Source organism: Pomacea canaliculata, linkage group LG14, assembly GCF_003073045.1.
Source record: "Pomacea canaliculata isolate SZHN2017 linkage group LG14, ASM307304v1, whole genome shotgun sequence".
Taxonomy (NCBI): Eukaryota; Metazoa; Mollusca; class Gastropoda; order Architaenioglossa; family Ampullariidae; genus Pomacea; species Pomacea canaliculata.
Genome location: NC_037603.1, coordinates 14,016,718 through 14,032,935, shown reverse-complemented (window position 1 = coordinate 14,032,935; position 16,218 = coordinate 14,016,718). Strand labels below are relative to the sequence as shown.

Genomic DNA, 16,218 nt, shown 5'->3' with positions numbered 1-16,218 from the left:
AGAACTGCACATGAAAAACTACATCAAAGCCAAAAGTCAATACAAGAAATGCCAGCAAACAGACACCATGAGAAAAAGTCATGAACTAAATGCACGGATAAAGAAATGAGGAGTGAGCTGAGCACTACTCTTGATTGTGCAAGCTATTCATGAAAATAAAGGAAAAAAATTTAGAAACATATTTTACAACTAATGCAATTGCTTTTAGATAATCGCACAGACATAAAGGTGCATTTTCGATCAAGGTAGGTTGTTTTAGATAATAGGGATTTTCTATTAATAAGGATTTTATTAAATTTATAAAATATGATATGTTTGTTAAAAGATAAAATCCTTAAAACAAAGTGAGTGTATCTGCTGTACAAGTTTTAGAAAGGGCCTGAATTTGTTAAGGAAGGTCTTAACACTGTTCAAATCTTGAATGCTCTTGTTATCCTTTATTACTCAAGTGTTATTTAATCAGCTGACACAATACCTTCCTGCCTTGAGCACATAAAATGCACTTGTGAAACAGCTTTGAATCTCAATGAACTGCACTTCACAGACTTAAATACTTAGCCACTTAAATATTTAGAGACTACCTAAAGATAATAACTGCATCTAAAACTGTGTCTAGAACACTTTGGAAGCATTTGCATAATTGCTAATGAACTGCACTTTAAACCACTTGAAACAGATGAAACTGCCTCTCAAAGCGAGACTGATCCTCGAACTAAGGGGCTTCTAAGTTTATAGCAAAACTTATTTTGGTAGATAGCCTCTTAACTTTGAGTTTGTATTAGTGTAATAAACAGGGTGCTAAAAGAGAAAAAAGAACTACTAAATAAATCAGAGATGTCAACTTGCATCTTAATAAAAAAAAAGTAACAAGTGATTTTTAAAACCTGATGTTAAATATTATTGGCGGTTTAGATTTATTATGAAAGCTGAATTATTTCAAAATTACACATACATAAAAATTTCTTGTGAAATGCATGTGATTTATCATAAGGCATGTGAGCATATGTCATCCCAGTCTGTGATAGGGTTCAGTAACAATGCACATGATTTGGCAGATACTTATGTCATAATCACCTGATAATACATTTATAAATCTAGTGTACATTTAGATGGATTTTAACACCATAAATGAGGTATGTCAGCAACATTTAAAACATTTTTGACATCCTGAATCTTATAGCTACACAAAGTAGAAAATGTTGGGTTCAACTGACTCCAATAAACAGGCCTGGTTACTATCAGGAAACTAATGCAGCAAAAACAATGACTATCAGTCTCCTCTATGCACCAATAAAGATAAGAAATCTTGTATGAATCAGTGAGCTGACACAGACCATATCAGACTCAAAACCTCACAGGAAAAGTTGAATGCTGGCTGCTGGAAAGCCTATTACAAATAAATAGCACCATTTAACATTATAAACATACTATTTGAGTTACAGAAATGTTTTCAAGAATATCAAAGAAAAGTAAATTACAAAGAACTGCAAAGGCCACTACCACCCCGAAATCTAAGGAGTAAACACTTACATTTTCAAAATAACAAGAAAATAAGAAGTCATGTAAAAGTGTTTTTTTTAAACAGGAAACTCCAATAAACACAATTGCATCAAACAGAAATAATCACATGACAGGGGAAAAAAGTAACTTAATTATGAAACAACTTAAAGTACCAAGGACAAAAAAATGAAAAAAATCACGTTACACAACTCCAATCTAAATACTGATTAATGAACCCATTCAGTATGTTCATTCCATGCCCAATGGTCATTGTATAATGCTGCACAACCTCTTCGTTAACATTATATATTATAGCAATCCTTCACCCACAACAAAGGAAGCACAAGGAAACCAAACCAAGTGCCCACTGTGTCAGCTTCTTACTTACACTCTCATCTTTTGGCTCTAAAACACAGCCACAAGACAGAGGTTAATTCACATGGCAGGCTGCTCATATGGTGCTCACATTCAAGAGCAAATAAGTTTGTTGTTAATTGTCATGTATAATACTTCTGTAAACTGTTTAAGCAGTGCATAGTCAAAATGGTTAATATTTACCGATAACAAGAAATAAAGTAAAAATAAAACTGAATAAGAGACTTTAAGCATGTAACTTAAAGAAATAGAAGATTTCTTACTTTGTTTCTTATTATTACTATTTTTCATGAGAGAAGGTTGAGAAAGAAAAAACAAAAAGACACAATGAACCTCACACATAGAAACAGAAAAAAAGGAAGCAGAGACAAAATAACACATAGTGTGTGTGTGATTGTGTGCATGTATTGTGTGGCATGTATTACCACAATGTATTACCAAAATCTGGTTTCTCAATGGGCACTAAACAATATACTTTACAGCTGTTTTGAAAATCCACAAAGAATGATGCGATTTTATTTTAAACATTCAGTTTTTAATGTGACATTCAGATCAGATTTCTCACACCATCCTGTCACAGTCCAGTCATGATCATCCCCAATAGCAACAATGTGTGGGAATAATATTTTCTTCTTTAAAACCAGAAAGCCCAATAAATTGTCCAAGCAGTAAGTTCACTAACACATCTATATAAAATATGACATTTTTCCTGCTGTTATCAGGTTGAAAAAGCAATATGCGGATTAAACCTGAGAAACTGGCTTTTATCAACATTATTTCAAAACACTGTTTACACTCAGGCATTTTTCAATGTTTTCTTTCATTAGCAGTCTTTGAACACTTGGTATTCTTTCATGTAGCATATTATCTACTATACTTTGTATGTGTACAAAAATCTTTTAGTCTCTGATTTGTTTAATTTAATTAAGATTTGCAAGTACTGCATTGCCCTCTACACATCATCAAAAACAAAATTCCCATAGCTAATAATAGTATCACTATCATTAGTCCATTTTTTTTGGATCAGTTCCAAAGATAAGAAATAATGGTGATAATAGTACAATTGTTATGATGATAACCTGTCTAAAAATCTCATATCAATGCACCATTCATACACCGACATAATCTTATGCCTATTGATATTATCAGTCGATCTGCATTCCAGATGGAAGGAGGAGGGGGCGAACTCCCTCTCGCGCGCTTTTGCTGTCGCTCTCTCCCAACGATAATAATAATGCATACATGGGTGGATGCATACGCGCACGCGTGCCTGTGTGTGTTGTTTATAGATTTTGGAAAGGAGAATAATAGGGCTGAAAGGAGAATATCAGTACGTTGTTTCAAAGACTGCAAATCTACTAACTTTTATGCTGATCGGGAAACTTTTTTTTCAAAAATACCGTTGCTACTTTAATTCATAAGTCTAGGCATCAAAACTGCCAAATATGCAACAACTTGGTCATCCTCTCTCTGATAAATAACCTAGTGAATGCAATCTTCGCGTGCAAATGCAAGTCCCTTCTCTTGTTACAACTTTTAATCAGGTAAATATTAATAACATTTTAATCTATGTGTTGCTTGGTGTGTAGCAGTCAGCGCATATAAGTAAACACAAAAAGTAGGGGAAAATATCGCTCTAAGCTGCTTTACCTATTTTTTCGTCTGGTGGTTTAAAAACGAATCTTTGAAGGTGTAAAACAAGAATGTTTACTTGCCTATTTTCACTCTTAAACTCTCCTCCACCCGCACCTCTCCAACGCCGGCCATATTTGACCCACTTTGGCGGACCGGACGTGACAGCGAGGCTCAACCGCCACAAGTCGGGGCGAGCAGACGATATATTCTCCTCCACTCGGTCAGGCCACAGTTGTGACTTTCCAAACTCCGAATCTGTAATCTCAAGTCTCCTTGATTTATCCCAACAGCGTTTCATCCATCCTTTCAGCAATTGTGTCTGCTTCGCGAGATCGTATTTCATCCATCGGGACACATTCCCTCACGCGCGACCGTCGTTTGCCAAGATGCGGATTTCCGAAAGAATGGGTCTGTTTCCCGGCTCTGGCTTTTAATATCTTGTGATTTACTCGATGGCAGTGGGTTGACATATGATCTGACAGAAATAACCACGATGAATTATGACTGCGTAGACTGATAAAACTGTAGATCGCAGTTGGGGGGAAGTAGAGCGTGCAGTGCTGACGCTGTTGTCTCGGCTAGAGCGCGAGCGCGCGAAGAGAAGGGGGAGGGGATCGGAGAATGGGCGCGGCATTCGCACGAGGCCGGTGTTTCCGTCATCTAAATTCAACCGCGCGTGCAGCTATCTTCCAGGCACACACACATTCAGACGCACACGTGTATGTGAAGTGTCAAAACAGACCTTTTACAATTTGTCTCAACCACGTTCTTAAAGCGCACACACACATTCACACCAAGGGGATGGAAAGGTGGGGAAGAAACAATTAAGATGGTTGCGTTTCGGTTGATAATTGCGCCCATATAGATGCTGACCAGTTTAATTGTCCAACATGACTTCCTTCAACATACGTCCTTGTCAGAGAGTTAGACCTACTTATCTTTACATCCGGGCAATTAGTGGTTAACGGTACAGGCAAGCGGCCAAGCGCTTACATGTGTGTTTGTGCTGTGCGCTTATAAAGATATGCACGCGAACGGTCGCCCTTGTGCGTATGTGTGTGTGGGCGCGCTCGTACAAAGGTGCACGAGTATGTATGTACAGTGAGACATCAGTGTGGTTTTTTTTTATTTATATATACGCGGCTGTGCTATTGTATCTGTGCAGAGCTGCGCGTGTGTTTGTTTTTGAGAATGCATGGGCACGAATGTATTTTACGTGTATGAGTGCGCGCATGTGTATGTATGCACAGAGACGTCAGTGTGTGTGTGAGAGAGAGAAAAGGGAGAATTGGAACTTTACCTTTACGCCGAGCTAGCAACTAAGGCTATATCACAGTAAACAGGAGCAGCGTGTCCAAAAGTACCCAATCCTCACATTTTGTGTGCGTGGAGAGAGAGAAAAAAAGGAGGTATAATGTGTGTGTGTGTGAAATGTGTATGTGTGTATATATAGGAAGAGAACTGGTAGGAGTATACGCACGCTTGTATGTGTGAGAGAGAGTGAGAATGTGCGAACGTGTGTGTACCTGTATGACTGTACTAATCATTCGAAATACTCACGCAAAGCTTCGTGACATGGGTTGAAATCGTACACTACAGCAATAATTACTGAATATTCATTCAATAATATATGCGATCTAGCGTGTGCAACCTGCGCATGCAAATAAGTTGCGCTTGATGATGTCATCTACTGAAACTCACTGCTGAGGAACGAAGCGTGGAGGCGGACAGAAGGAAGAAATCAGTTCTAAAAGCGGATGTGTATAGACTGCAATGTCAGTTCACATAACACGCGTCGATCATTATTCATGAATGGGGGTTTTGTTTTTTCACTTCACGATTTGCTGAATGAATCTAGCTTCCGCTGGCTTAAGTAGAACTTAGGGATACTACGTCGGATGAGATTTCCAGACATGCAAGATAACACACACACACAAACACTAATGCCAATGCAATTGCCTGCCACCAGAAATCTTACTCAATGTTTCTGCTCCCATTTCCTAAACTCATCCTCCTCCCCTCAGCCAATTCATCCAAGAGTCACTATACCCTTCCCGACTGTCTTTCCCATCTCTGCGCGCAGAAAGTTTTCCAGACCCTGAAGGTGTGGCAGTTGGTAATCAGGGCTTCAATGGGGCAGAAGGGGTATGGCTACCCCAGACCTTTGTCATGTGCAACTTAACATTTTTCAGATCCCATCAACAGCGACATTAAACGGCCAGACTCGGTTGAGAAAGAACTTAATGTTGCATTACTTCATGAATGGCAAAACTAAACCTGGCAGGCGCGACAGAACATCACCAGACGCATCAGAGAGTGATATAATATTGTTAAATCATTACATGCTGCTGCACCCTTTGGCCAGACGCCTTGCACGGCCTGGCACCATACCTCCCTACCTCACTCCCCCCTGCACGCCGATAGAGGGGAGTGAGGGGTGAGGGATGCAAGAAGTATATTCCTCCCACTCTCTCACCGTGCCAAGCTGCGTCGGAACGGTCAACATGGCGAATTTTATCAATGAGCAAACTTAGCGCCTGGGTGTGGCGCCAGCACCAGTCGTGGGAAAAAGGAGGCTGGCATTTTCCACTCCGTCCGTCTATTGTTCCAGTCCCCCGATGCCTGTTTGCGCGCGCGCGCTCGATCAAAGCCCAATTAACGGACTATGCTTAGACAGGGGCGTCACGCTGGAACGTCACGCAGTGTCCCGGAATAAAGAAACGTTCGACGTGGCGTTACAAGCCGTCACGTGCAGCCGTTTGCGTTACGCGCTGATGATTGTTATCTGCCTACATGTGTATGTGCGCGCGCGGAGGCTTGTACATACACCTTCCTACGAATACAGGTGTTTTGGGTTGTTTTTTTTGTTTTTTTTAATTCCTCTCGGTGTCTGTGTGACTGGGTCGGTATTGTCTGTGACTGCGTTCGTCTCAGTTCCTCATGACATAAAAGCTCTGTAGCTATAGGTGACCATCAAATGTATTTACTCTTAAACAAAAACAACACAAAGCATCGGCAACATTCTGTGTTGAATATCACTGTGTGCTAATATCGCTTGTCCACAGGCAACAACAAGAGTGGGTGGTGTTTCTCTTGCACGCCTCCCTTAACCCTAACTAACCTCACCTTCTTCCACGCTCTCTTATCTTTGCTTCACCCTAACTTTAACATCATTTCACAGTCGCTTCATCTTAACTACCTTCCCCGCTCCCACAAAATAAACTTAATCAACTTTGAAAGAAAATCGGCCTCACTGTGTACAGTCCATCATTACATCTTTCTTACAAAGATTATACTGGACCCGTAATTAGGAAGTGATTAGTTGCTGCCCTGATGCAGTATGGGAAACAATGACAAAAGTACTTGTTTGCTAAGTTATAAAGAGATATAAAGATCCCTCAGATGTTGTTTTACCCCTTAGGCCGTTGTTAAAACGCGGTAGGACAGATACCCTGGGGGTAAACAAACATGAAGTAGCGTCCACGGGGTGTTGGGCATTGGTAGTACAAAACAAGACAAGTTTCCTTGAGTTTGCCTTGGGGAAAATACTTTCGCTTCACAACTATGGCCCCTGAACACAATATATTAAGCTAAATGCGTATTACTATATTATTTTGTATTACATTTTCTCTAACATGCGTGTACACATATATATACATATTGAACTATCGATCGATGTCTGCCTATCAATCTATATCGGTCATCTGTATTTTGGACTACATAATTCTTCGACCAGCTAGGAGACTATTTTTTTTTCCAAAATAAAACAAACAGCCATATTCATGACCACAATCATATTACATTGTGTTCTAGTTCACTTCCTGTTATAACATTAATAACCTTTTTATTCTGAAGGACCTGTGTTCAAGCTTGATTTATGTTTCGATTAGGTCTTCTTCCTTCCTTGTCATAAATTATTCCTTGCTGGCTGTCGTACCTGAAGTCCGATTGCAGCCATAAACGCAGCACATCCTCATCAAGTAATTGTTATCTCATCAACAAATGTTCGCGTGACTAAAGTTGCGGGGATTGATTTGACAGTTCTTTTTAAAATAAATAATAAATAAGGACATGAAGAAAAAAACACAGCTACATATGTGCAAGATAAAATGTGGGTTGAGGCTGATCAAACCTCGTCTCGAATGTAAACAAATCCGTGGTTAAAAGCAATTTTAAATGTGACTTAGGACACCTGAGTGTCATGTGAGGTACTTAAACACCAGCTGTGTTCACATGTGACCGGAGAAACAGAAGATAGGATGGAGTCATTTGAAAGGGAAGTGCAAGTTCGTTGGAGGTCAGGCCAAGGGTCATTTTGCATTTCCTGGCTGGTTGACGAGCTCAGAAGTTCACAACACAAAAGACATAAAATGGGAGATATGATATTCTTTTCCTGAATCGCGCTATGGACGCACGTGCCCAGGGCCGCCGAGAGCCAGCCCGGGCCCCGGGACAGACCTCTCCGGGCCCCTTGTACTTGTAATCGTAAATTATTTTCCCAGTATATAATGTATGTTTATAATTCGAATCTCAATATCTACACTCAAACTCAACTTCTGCATGTGTAATGCTTGGGTGTTCTGTCCTTAGACCTTTCTTTACAAGAAAAAGAAAAGGAGAAGAAGAAAAAAAAATCCACTGACCAAGGCCGGGCCCCCTTGACAGCCGCGGGCCCGGGTACACCAGACCCCTGTCCCCCCCACTCGTCAGGCCTGCACGTGCCTTTGTCGTAAACAATCGGACGACGCAAAAAAGTCTTCCTCAGTGCGAAATAACATATTCAAACACTTATGACTCCAGCACAATATGACGCCCTCCAATTGTTGTCAGCCTAACCCATAGTAATATCACATTCAGAAAAACATGGGCCACAAGGTGGTCACTTTGACAAAGTCATGAGACTGATATGTTTAGCCAGCTGGACAGGGTGGTCCTGCGGCCAACACGGCGATGATCGGGTGTCCACACACAAAACACAGAGTGAACGAGAAAATCAGAGTACCCAGAGAAAAGCTACTAACGGTCAACCCTGTCAACAGCTGTCACATCCAGAGAGAGGTGTTTCGGAGTCGAGATCCGAACCCATGATACTGGAATCTCACTGTCACAGTGATATGTGGTTTTTTCCACCCGCTACCAACTACCCAGTTGTTATAGAGTTAGGGTAGTTTGTCATTTTCCTTCCTTCCAACCCGCCCACCAAAACGAAAGCCAGTCTCTTGATTGCTAACATTAATTCTTCTTGTCTCCTACACTTCATTTTATGTCTGTTGCTAGAAAAACAACAAAAAAAAAAAACCAAAACAAAAAACCCCAACAAAAACCCACAAAAAACAAAACAACAAACAAAACAAACAAACAAACAAACAAACAACAACAACAACAACAACAACAACAACAACAACAACAACAACAACAACAACAACAACAACAGTACTTCCACATTCCCAGAACAGTGCTCCTCAAAGAAACCGAATTTGTGTGTTCGCATGAGCATGCGTTTCTCCACACATTCTATAAATTTCGGAAAGTAAACCGAAGGATGAAAAGAATTAAGACTACAAGAAAATTCTTATCAGGGATGGGTCCTGCTTCTTCTTTCGACCGGACTCACGACCTTTCCAGACAATGGCACGCATGGTTAGAAGAACGAGAAACATGCTAACAGATGAACAAGATTTAGTGAAAACTACAAAGAGCTGCAGAATCCAAACCAAGTACTCCAATGTCCCATTATTTTGGTGAGTGGTTTTTTAAAAATTATTTTTTATTTTGACTGAGCCTATTGAAGTTTCAATTTCCCGTTCTCCCCCAAATCTTTGGTTTCCGGCGATGTTCACCAAATTTGCTCAAATGTACATTCGTACTAGAATGTTCGAGGTTTTTCTGGTTGAGAAATGTCCTTCACACACACACTTGGTAAGTCACGATTGTTTTCTCCAAGCTCCTCAGTACAGTCGGCAGCCATGAAAAAAAAAATGGCAGAGGGGTTGGTGGAGCTGTGGAGATTCTTGTCACTCCACTCTTGTTTTCTGTTTACCCCATTTCAACTGATTCAAAGAAAGAAAACCCGTAAAATATCACTATCATCCCGTGGTTCATAAATGGCTCACAGCTCCACAATCCCTTGTGAACAATGAATCTTTCCCATCCACTCTGTTCTATGAGACCTACCACGGTGTACCGTTACTATAGAATAATGTCGCCATTTAATGCCGAGGTCTGTGTGTTCAGACCGTATCCAGACCTGCAACTGGTTGAGAAGAGGACGTCTGCAGAATGTGTTCTGGCATCTGGTCTCTCCTCAGACCCTGCAATGCCCATCCCCCTCAGGTGTGCTTGTCAGACTGGAATGTCCAATTCCGGGGCAGAAAAGCCATGTAGTGAATGTAGAGTGGCCCTACACCTGACACGTTTGTAGATGGTAGAGAGGATCCAGGCGTCCAAGTCAGACATTAGCTGTATGTCAATGGAATACCTGTCAGCGAACATTCTTAACAAAGCTCTTCAGTTTATGAGCTTCATTCACACTATCCATTAAGTCAGTACTTTGTTGTGAACCGACCTCCAAAATGTTCACGTAATCCATCTTTTTAGTGGATTATACATCTGTGTGTGTGAGAGAGAGAGACAGAGAAGAATGTATGTGAAAACTCAGCTTCAGGCATTCACCACACCTTCAAGACATAATAAAACAAGTGGCAATTATTTTCAAATTGTTATTTAATTACTTGTTCATATGTACAGTATTTACACAAAAGCTTAAATTAATTGAGAACTATTTAAATGTGGTAAGTAACATCCTAGACAGTCAAAACACTCACAAGAAAAACATGCATGCGCGCATACACACACACACTTGGCAAGTCAGTCACGACCTTTTACACTTAAAACAAGTGGGAAGTGAATAGTTAACTGTCTAAGCAGTTTGTGATCATCTGATACTACCAGGAAAATTTTAAAAGAAAAAAAAAAAAGCAAGCTGGTCACATCAGGCATTGGCCCAGTCTAGACACTGTGTTGCTACACACAGCATGTAGACAAAGATTAACACACTGAAAAGCGTACACCATAATAATAATATGGAATGAAAAGCTCTCAGTCTCTACAGTCACTTGTGAGAGCAGTATACATGTGGGTCCCACGCAATAGAAAAAAACCAAACTGTTATTATGTCAAATAAAATATTCAAATTAACATCACAAGAGTGAAAGATGTACAATTCCAAAAATGTATGAATACTCCTATAAAACAAGAGCAGATGAACTGCAAAATCTTGAAACAAACACAAACAAGTATAAGAGATACAGAAGAGCAGCTTCTGAATGAAAACAACTTATAATTTGTTTTGTTTAAAAGGGTGAGTTACTGAGGTTTCAGCTATTTTAAAAGATCATGCACACTGCAAAGATACATTTAACACCCCACATCCTATTTTACTGCGTGATGGAGGCCTTAATAGCTGCAGAAAGCAGAGAGCTTAAACCCTATCCAACTTGAATGATGGTCAGACTTGGTGCGTCAAACAAAGCTAGATAACGGACGATGATAATGCCTGGATCAAGGTTCTTTACAAAACAAAATGGGTTTTAGAATTGCTTGCAGCTGTGCTTATGATGGTCCGTGTGTATCAACCACTGGCCTGGCCTTCTGAAATGGGCACACTGATATGATTAATATTAGTAAAATGGTTTAGCCCTTTACTTAGGGCTGGTCCAGAATTAGCTGGTCTAAGTGCACTACTCAAAACAAAAGAGCGAAAAAGTTGAGTATCGTCACTTTATGCAGGAAACCTGGAAAATTTCTTCTGGACTACAGCTGCACAATGACTTGTTTGATTACAGCGCTTACTGTCTTAAATAATTATGTTGATCAGTTCGCAGAAGCTCTCAATGCACTTTATGAGATAGAAATGTCAAATAACACTCTAATGCACATGATATTCTAACTGGATGTCTCATGATATGAAGTATCATAGATGAACGAATTAAAATTGAAGAATGCACACAGAATAAATCTCATGCAACACCACACACCCACACATTCACTGGTATCACTTCTGCACACATGATGTGCAATATACAAGATATAACATAGGTGGTAAGTGCTCACTTACAATTTAAAAACTCGAAAGATTTTTTTACCAACAGATCTATTAATGTCCAGATTTATACATTTTCAGAAATGTGTTTTGTTAATACTACAGACCATGTTAGCAAACATCATGTACTATATGCATTTGTTGCATCTCCACCTTTGAAAGCATCAAATGAAGCATGTTTAACAGAAATCTGCACAATCCTGACTAATGAAAAATGTGGTAATGCATTGCTGATATTAATTAATAGCACCACACTTAATGACACAAGCTTCAACAATCTGCTGAGTTGTCTGCTCCTTGAAATTAAACAACTGCTAGTTATAAAAGCAAACAAGACACTAGCACACCCACAAGACTAACTTCTACACTGACTGAAAAACGCGAGGATGAGAAAAGTGAGTGTGATGACAAAAGTAGAAATTTAAGGACCTAAGGCGTGGTTTTATTAGAAAGTATGGACAGCATATTTTTGCACACAAATTGAAAAGATTAAAAAGATTAAATATATGGTGGTTTTGTAAAACTATTAGAAAACCCACACAGAATGGGCTCGTAAACCAGGTGTGCAGAACAAGACTGAACACAACAACCATTTACTATACGGAGCAATCAAGTGTGCCACTTATAAGAAAAACCAACAAATGATCCTTTTCTTTTTATCCTCTTTACTGTGGTTTATTGAAAAACCCTTTAGGAAGATCAGATTTGCCTATGATAACAAGAGATATAATGAAGTCAATGAGACACAAACATGAATTAATAATATCAATGTTTCAACCCTTCTAATCTGGGTGGACATGGAAGACCCTGTTATAGACTTAAAGTGCAAATCAGCATCATGTCACGAGCAAAACTGGTGCAACAGCCTGGCTTCAAGTTCTAGCATTACAAGCCGTCCAAAACCAGTCCCTATGACACGTGGTTTAGTCCTTGTGATAGTGCCCAATATGGGCATTTAAAGTCTTATAGTAGAAAACAACAAGAATTTGACTCTATTTTGCAATATGATTTTGTAAATTCATTTGCCATAACGTATCAGTTATTTTATCAGTATAATATGAAAGTTTGTGGAGGGCTATGGGCATTTATTCTTCATCAGAATGCTTTTCTTTAAAAAAAAAAAAAAAATCCTTCACATTTTTGATAGAGGGACAAAAGTAATGTTTATCAGTCTGATATTCTGTCTTTTGTGCATTACTATAACCTCCATCATGGAAGCATGATCAAAACAAGTTTAAAAACACAAAATGTGGATTTAACATCTTAGGGATAAATGTAGCACTTAATTATTAATTCAGTCATGCACAGATCACAACACAGATTTTTAATGACTGTAAAACTGTTGTTATTTTGAACCTTGCGAGATACCATGATCTTGCAGATCTTCAAATAGAATTCTCTGATAAATAACTGCATCTGCTTTCAGGAACTGAGAAACATTTCCATTATAAATGGTAAAATTTAATGGAACAATTCTAGCTGCCCATAATATAAAACCTATTGTAACTCTTACATGCACTCCAGCAATGAGGGTGATGGCCATTCTGGATTTTTACATGTTTCTGGCTTGATTTTGGTTTTGGAAACCATAGTTTGACCGATTGTAATCCTTGTGACGAATCTGTTTTTCATTGTCTTGACCTTTTATTTCGCTTATATGGCCTCAAAGCTGTTGAGTAATAGTCTTTTCCTCCATTTCAATCTCAGTCAAGTGTCCTGTTTTGTGCATGTTGGTCAGCAAGATGGAATGGATGCAGTTTAGCCAAACTGCTTGGTGACTAGGGCAGCAAAAACTATTTACAGTTGTTACGACCCGATGAAGATTTATCCTGAGTATTCTTGATCGATTTCATCTAATGATGTCCCCGAAGACAGATCTAAACTAAATCTGATCTGTGAAAAAGTGAAACCAGTCTGAACAGAGATCTGGTCCTTCGGGGTTTTTTCCCCTTCTACCTGGAGGATTTTTTTCCCCATCATGTACTATGAACTTTGTGCATTTATTTTTATTTCATAGACTTGTTTGATAACTGAGTACTGATATCGGTAAGATGTTAATAAGACAAATCCCTGTTCCTTTCCTACCATTTTGGTTGCTTTATTTTCTGCCTATTATTATTATCTATAAAGGACCATAAGCTTACCATTATGGTGCTATATAAATGAACTTGATTATTATTATTAATAATAAATGCAACATACATCTTAAAGTGACCCAAGTTTCTCCACTGAATACACTGTCAATATAGAAAGTCTCTCACATGCATCCACTGTGTTTCTCACATGGATCCACTATGCGCCCACAAGATTGGCAACTCCAGCTAAGCAGATCTGCTAGCAAGCAAAAAGTCTGCATTCACTATTGCCTTAATATGCCTTGCACAAGTTGATCTTGAGGTAAGAGCAGGAAACAGCTTTCCTGTTCTTGCAGCTATAAAATCCTGGTGACAGAACTGGACTGTACTGAGACAGAGCCTGACTTTATAATAGTTCTTTGGCTGTTTTTGACCTAAAAAGAAGTTAACAAATCACAAAACTCCATGGCAAGAGAACTTCTCTAACCACAATTTTTCTTTTGTCAATGAAAATGACAGCACCTTTTGCAAACACTTTCAAGTATTCTTGATCAGTAATGCGTACCAAACACGGTATACACAGAGCTGAGATTTGTTTAGTATTGTCATAGAATCCATTTAGCCCTTTTAATCTGTCCAATTTTTTTTTTCATGCTTTAGCAGTCCTCTTCACCAGTGGGCTGTCATGGTGTTTGATACACTTCTTTGTTGTCTCACTCTGGTGCAAATTCACCTGTTTGTATGGGATGAATGATTCACCACCATTCACTCCTTGATCACATATCCAGTAAACAGTCTGAGCATACACTTTCCTGGAAACCCCATCAGTTCTGTACGGTCCCTTTCTTCTCCTGCACCACTTCATCATCTAGTCAGGTACAAATGGCTACCTGAATGCTGCTGTCTGGTTTCAGGGCTCTTTAGAGCTTGACTGAACACAACTGATAACTGGCTTTGATCACAACATACATCAGCAATGACAAACCCAAGGCATTTGTTTTAACCTTTGTGTGCCAATGCTCTTCATGACTTCTTCTTCGTTCCAAGCAGGAAGGACATAAGTTTGTTGGACTGTTGGGTTGGTCCTGACTGATGTGAAGATGAGGATTTCCTGGAGGGTCTGGGGAGGGTGGCACTGGTTGAGAACCAGCTGTCATGCTTGGCTGTTCGCATGCTGGAGGTTCGAGACACCTTTCTCTTGCCTGCAAAAAATGTTCAAGACAAACTAATCAGCCACTGGTGACACTGTTCGAATGGATAGTGGCATTGTAATTATCTCTCACTCTTTCATCAGTCTTTGGGAACTTGAAGTAGCACACCTGTAAATGTCAAATTTTGTAATCTGCTTAAACCTCCTATTCTAAAAAAAAAAAATTTAAAAAAGATCGTTGCATCTTTCCCTCAAACCCACATTATAAACTGTAAATGCATATGGCTGTTGTTACAATGATGAACACAGGCCATAAGTATTATGTGCCTATATGTCTCAGATTTCACTTTGTTTTGTTTGAAATAAGAAAAACTAACGGAAATGCTGCTGTAAATCTATAAGAATATAAATAAACCAGAATTTAATTAGTTGTCTCTATTTCATCTGTGTATAAATGTTATTGCATGCTTATTGCACATGCACTAACTACAACCGTTTGTTTGTTATCACTATTTTGTGTGCACTCATGCTGTTTAAATCAGACAAGAAATATTTGTGTAGTTTGATGAAGGTGCACCTGAAACGAGCTTTAAAGAAAAAGTCAATGAGTTTAATCAACAAACTACTGTCAAGGAGACTAACTGGAAAACAAACAGAATGGAGTTTTGAAAACAATTTCAGATATTGGTACATTCAAGAACTGTTAGTAATTACTGTTCCATCTACTCCAATTTTTTTCTTATTATCTAAATAAAGTGGAAAGCTTGTTAATATTTTATTTTAAAAAAGTATAGGTAAACAGTACCTAAAATCTGTCATGTGCTATAGACATGCCCAATGAAAGCTACTGTAGCACTACTAAAACATTCTTGCTTTTTGTTTTAAATCAGCCAACCAACAGACATTCTAATAAACATGCTTTAATAGCTATTTTACAATGACTACTGAAATCAGATTTGTTGAAAAGTTTGTTATTTTCTCTGAGGAAACAAGGGATGAAAAGGCAGTTTACATGGAATTTTGATAATACCTTCCCCCCCCCACCCCTACAGCTATACCTGAAGTATTTAAAAAGAATTAGAAAAATGTTGATGGTGTGATTTCTTCACATACAATCACAATAATGCAACTTCCAAATAAATGAGCACACAATTATTTTTGCACAATAAGAATGGAAAAGCATATTTGCAAGATAATGTAATAAATGCTTAGAAACATGCTTACACAGTTTTACTGGTAAAATTATTTACTGCACCAATCTCTGAGAAAATTATGAAAGCTTGCATTGTATATATGCATATTAAGAATAAATTTGTTGTATATATTTCTCAATAAAGCATTACGATATATTCACCACACCCTTCACCAGCAATGTTAAAGCA

At 38.7% G+C, this 16,218-nt stretch overlaps 2 protein-coding genes across 6 annotated transcripts in view; both read right to left on the bottom strand.

The window, feature by feature from the left end:
* LOC112555294 (ras GTPase-activating protein 3-like) overlaps window positions 1-4,266 on the bottom strand; it is a 29,644-nt gene extending 25,378 nt beyond the window's left edge. Inside the window, exon 1 of one of the 2 annotated variants that reach the window (XM_025223631.1) lies at window positions 3,591-4,266. In XM_025223631.1, coding sequence (XP_025079416.1) covers window positions 3,591-3,642 — 52 coding nt within the window. In that variant the 5' untranslated portion in view covers window positions 3,643-4,266. The remainder of the gene's footprint in view (window positions 1-3,590) is intronic. The other variant, XM_025223633.1, reaches the window with a different exon arrangement.
* Window positions 4,267-10,214: 5,948 nt separating this feature from the next.
* Window positions 10,215-16,218, bottom strand: part of LOC112555429 (rho guanine nucleotide exchange factor 4-like) — a 29,667-nt gene continuing 23,663 nt past the window's right edge. For 3 of the 4 annotated variants that reach the window (XM_025223826.1, XM_025223828.1, XM_025223827.1), the window contains one exon: window positions 10,215-14,888. In XM_025223826.1, coding sequence (XP_025079611.1) covers window positions 14,710-14,888 — 179 coding nt within the window. In that variant the 3' untranslated portion in view covers window positions 10,215-14,709. The remainder of the gene's footprint in view (window positions 14,889-16,218) is intronic. The other variant, XM_025223829.1, reaches the window with a different exon arrangement.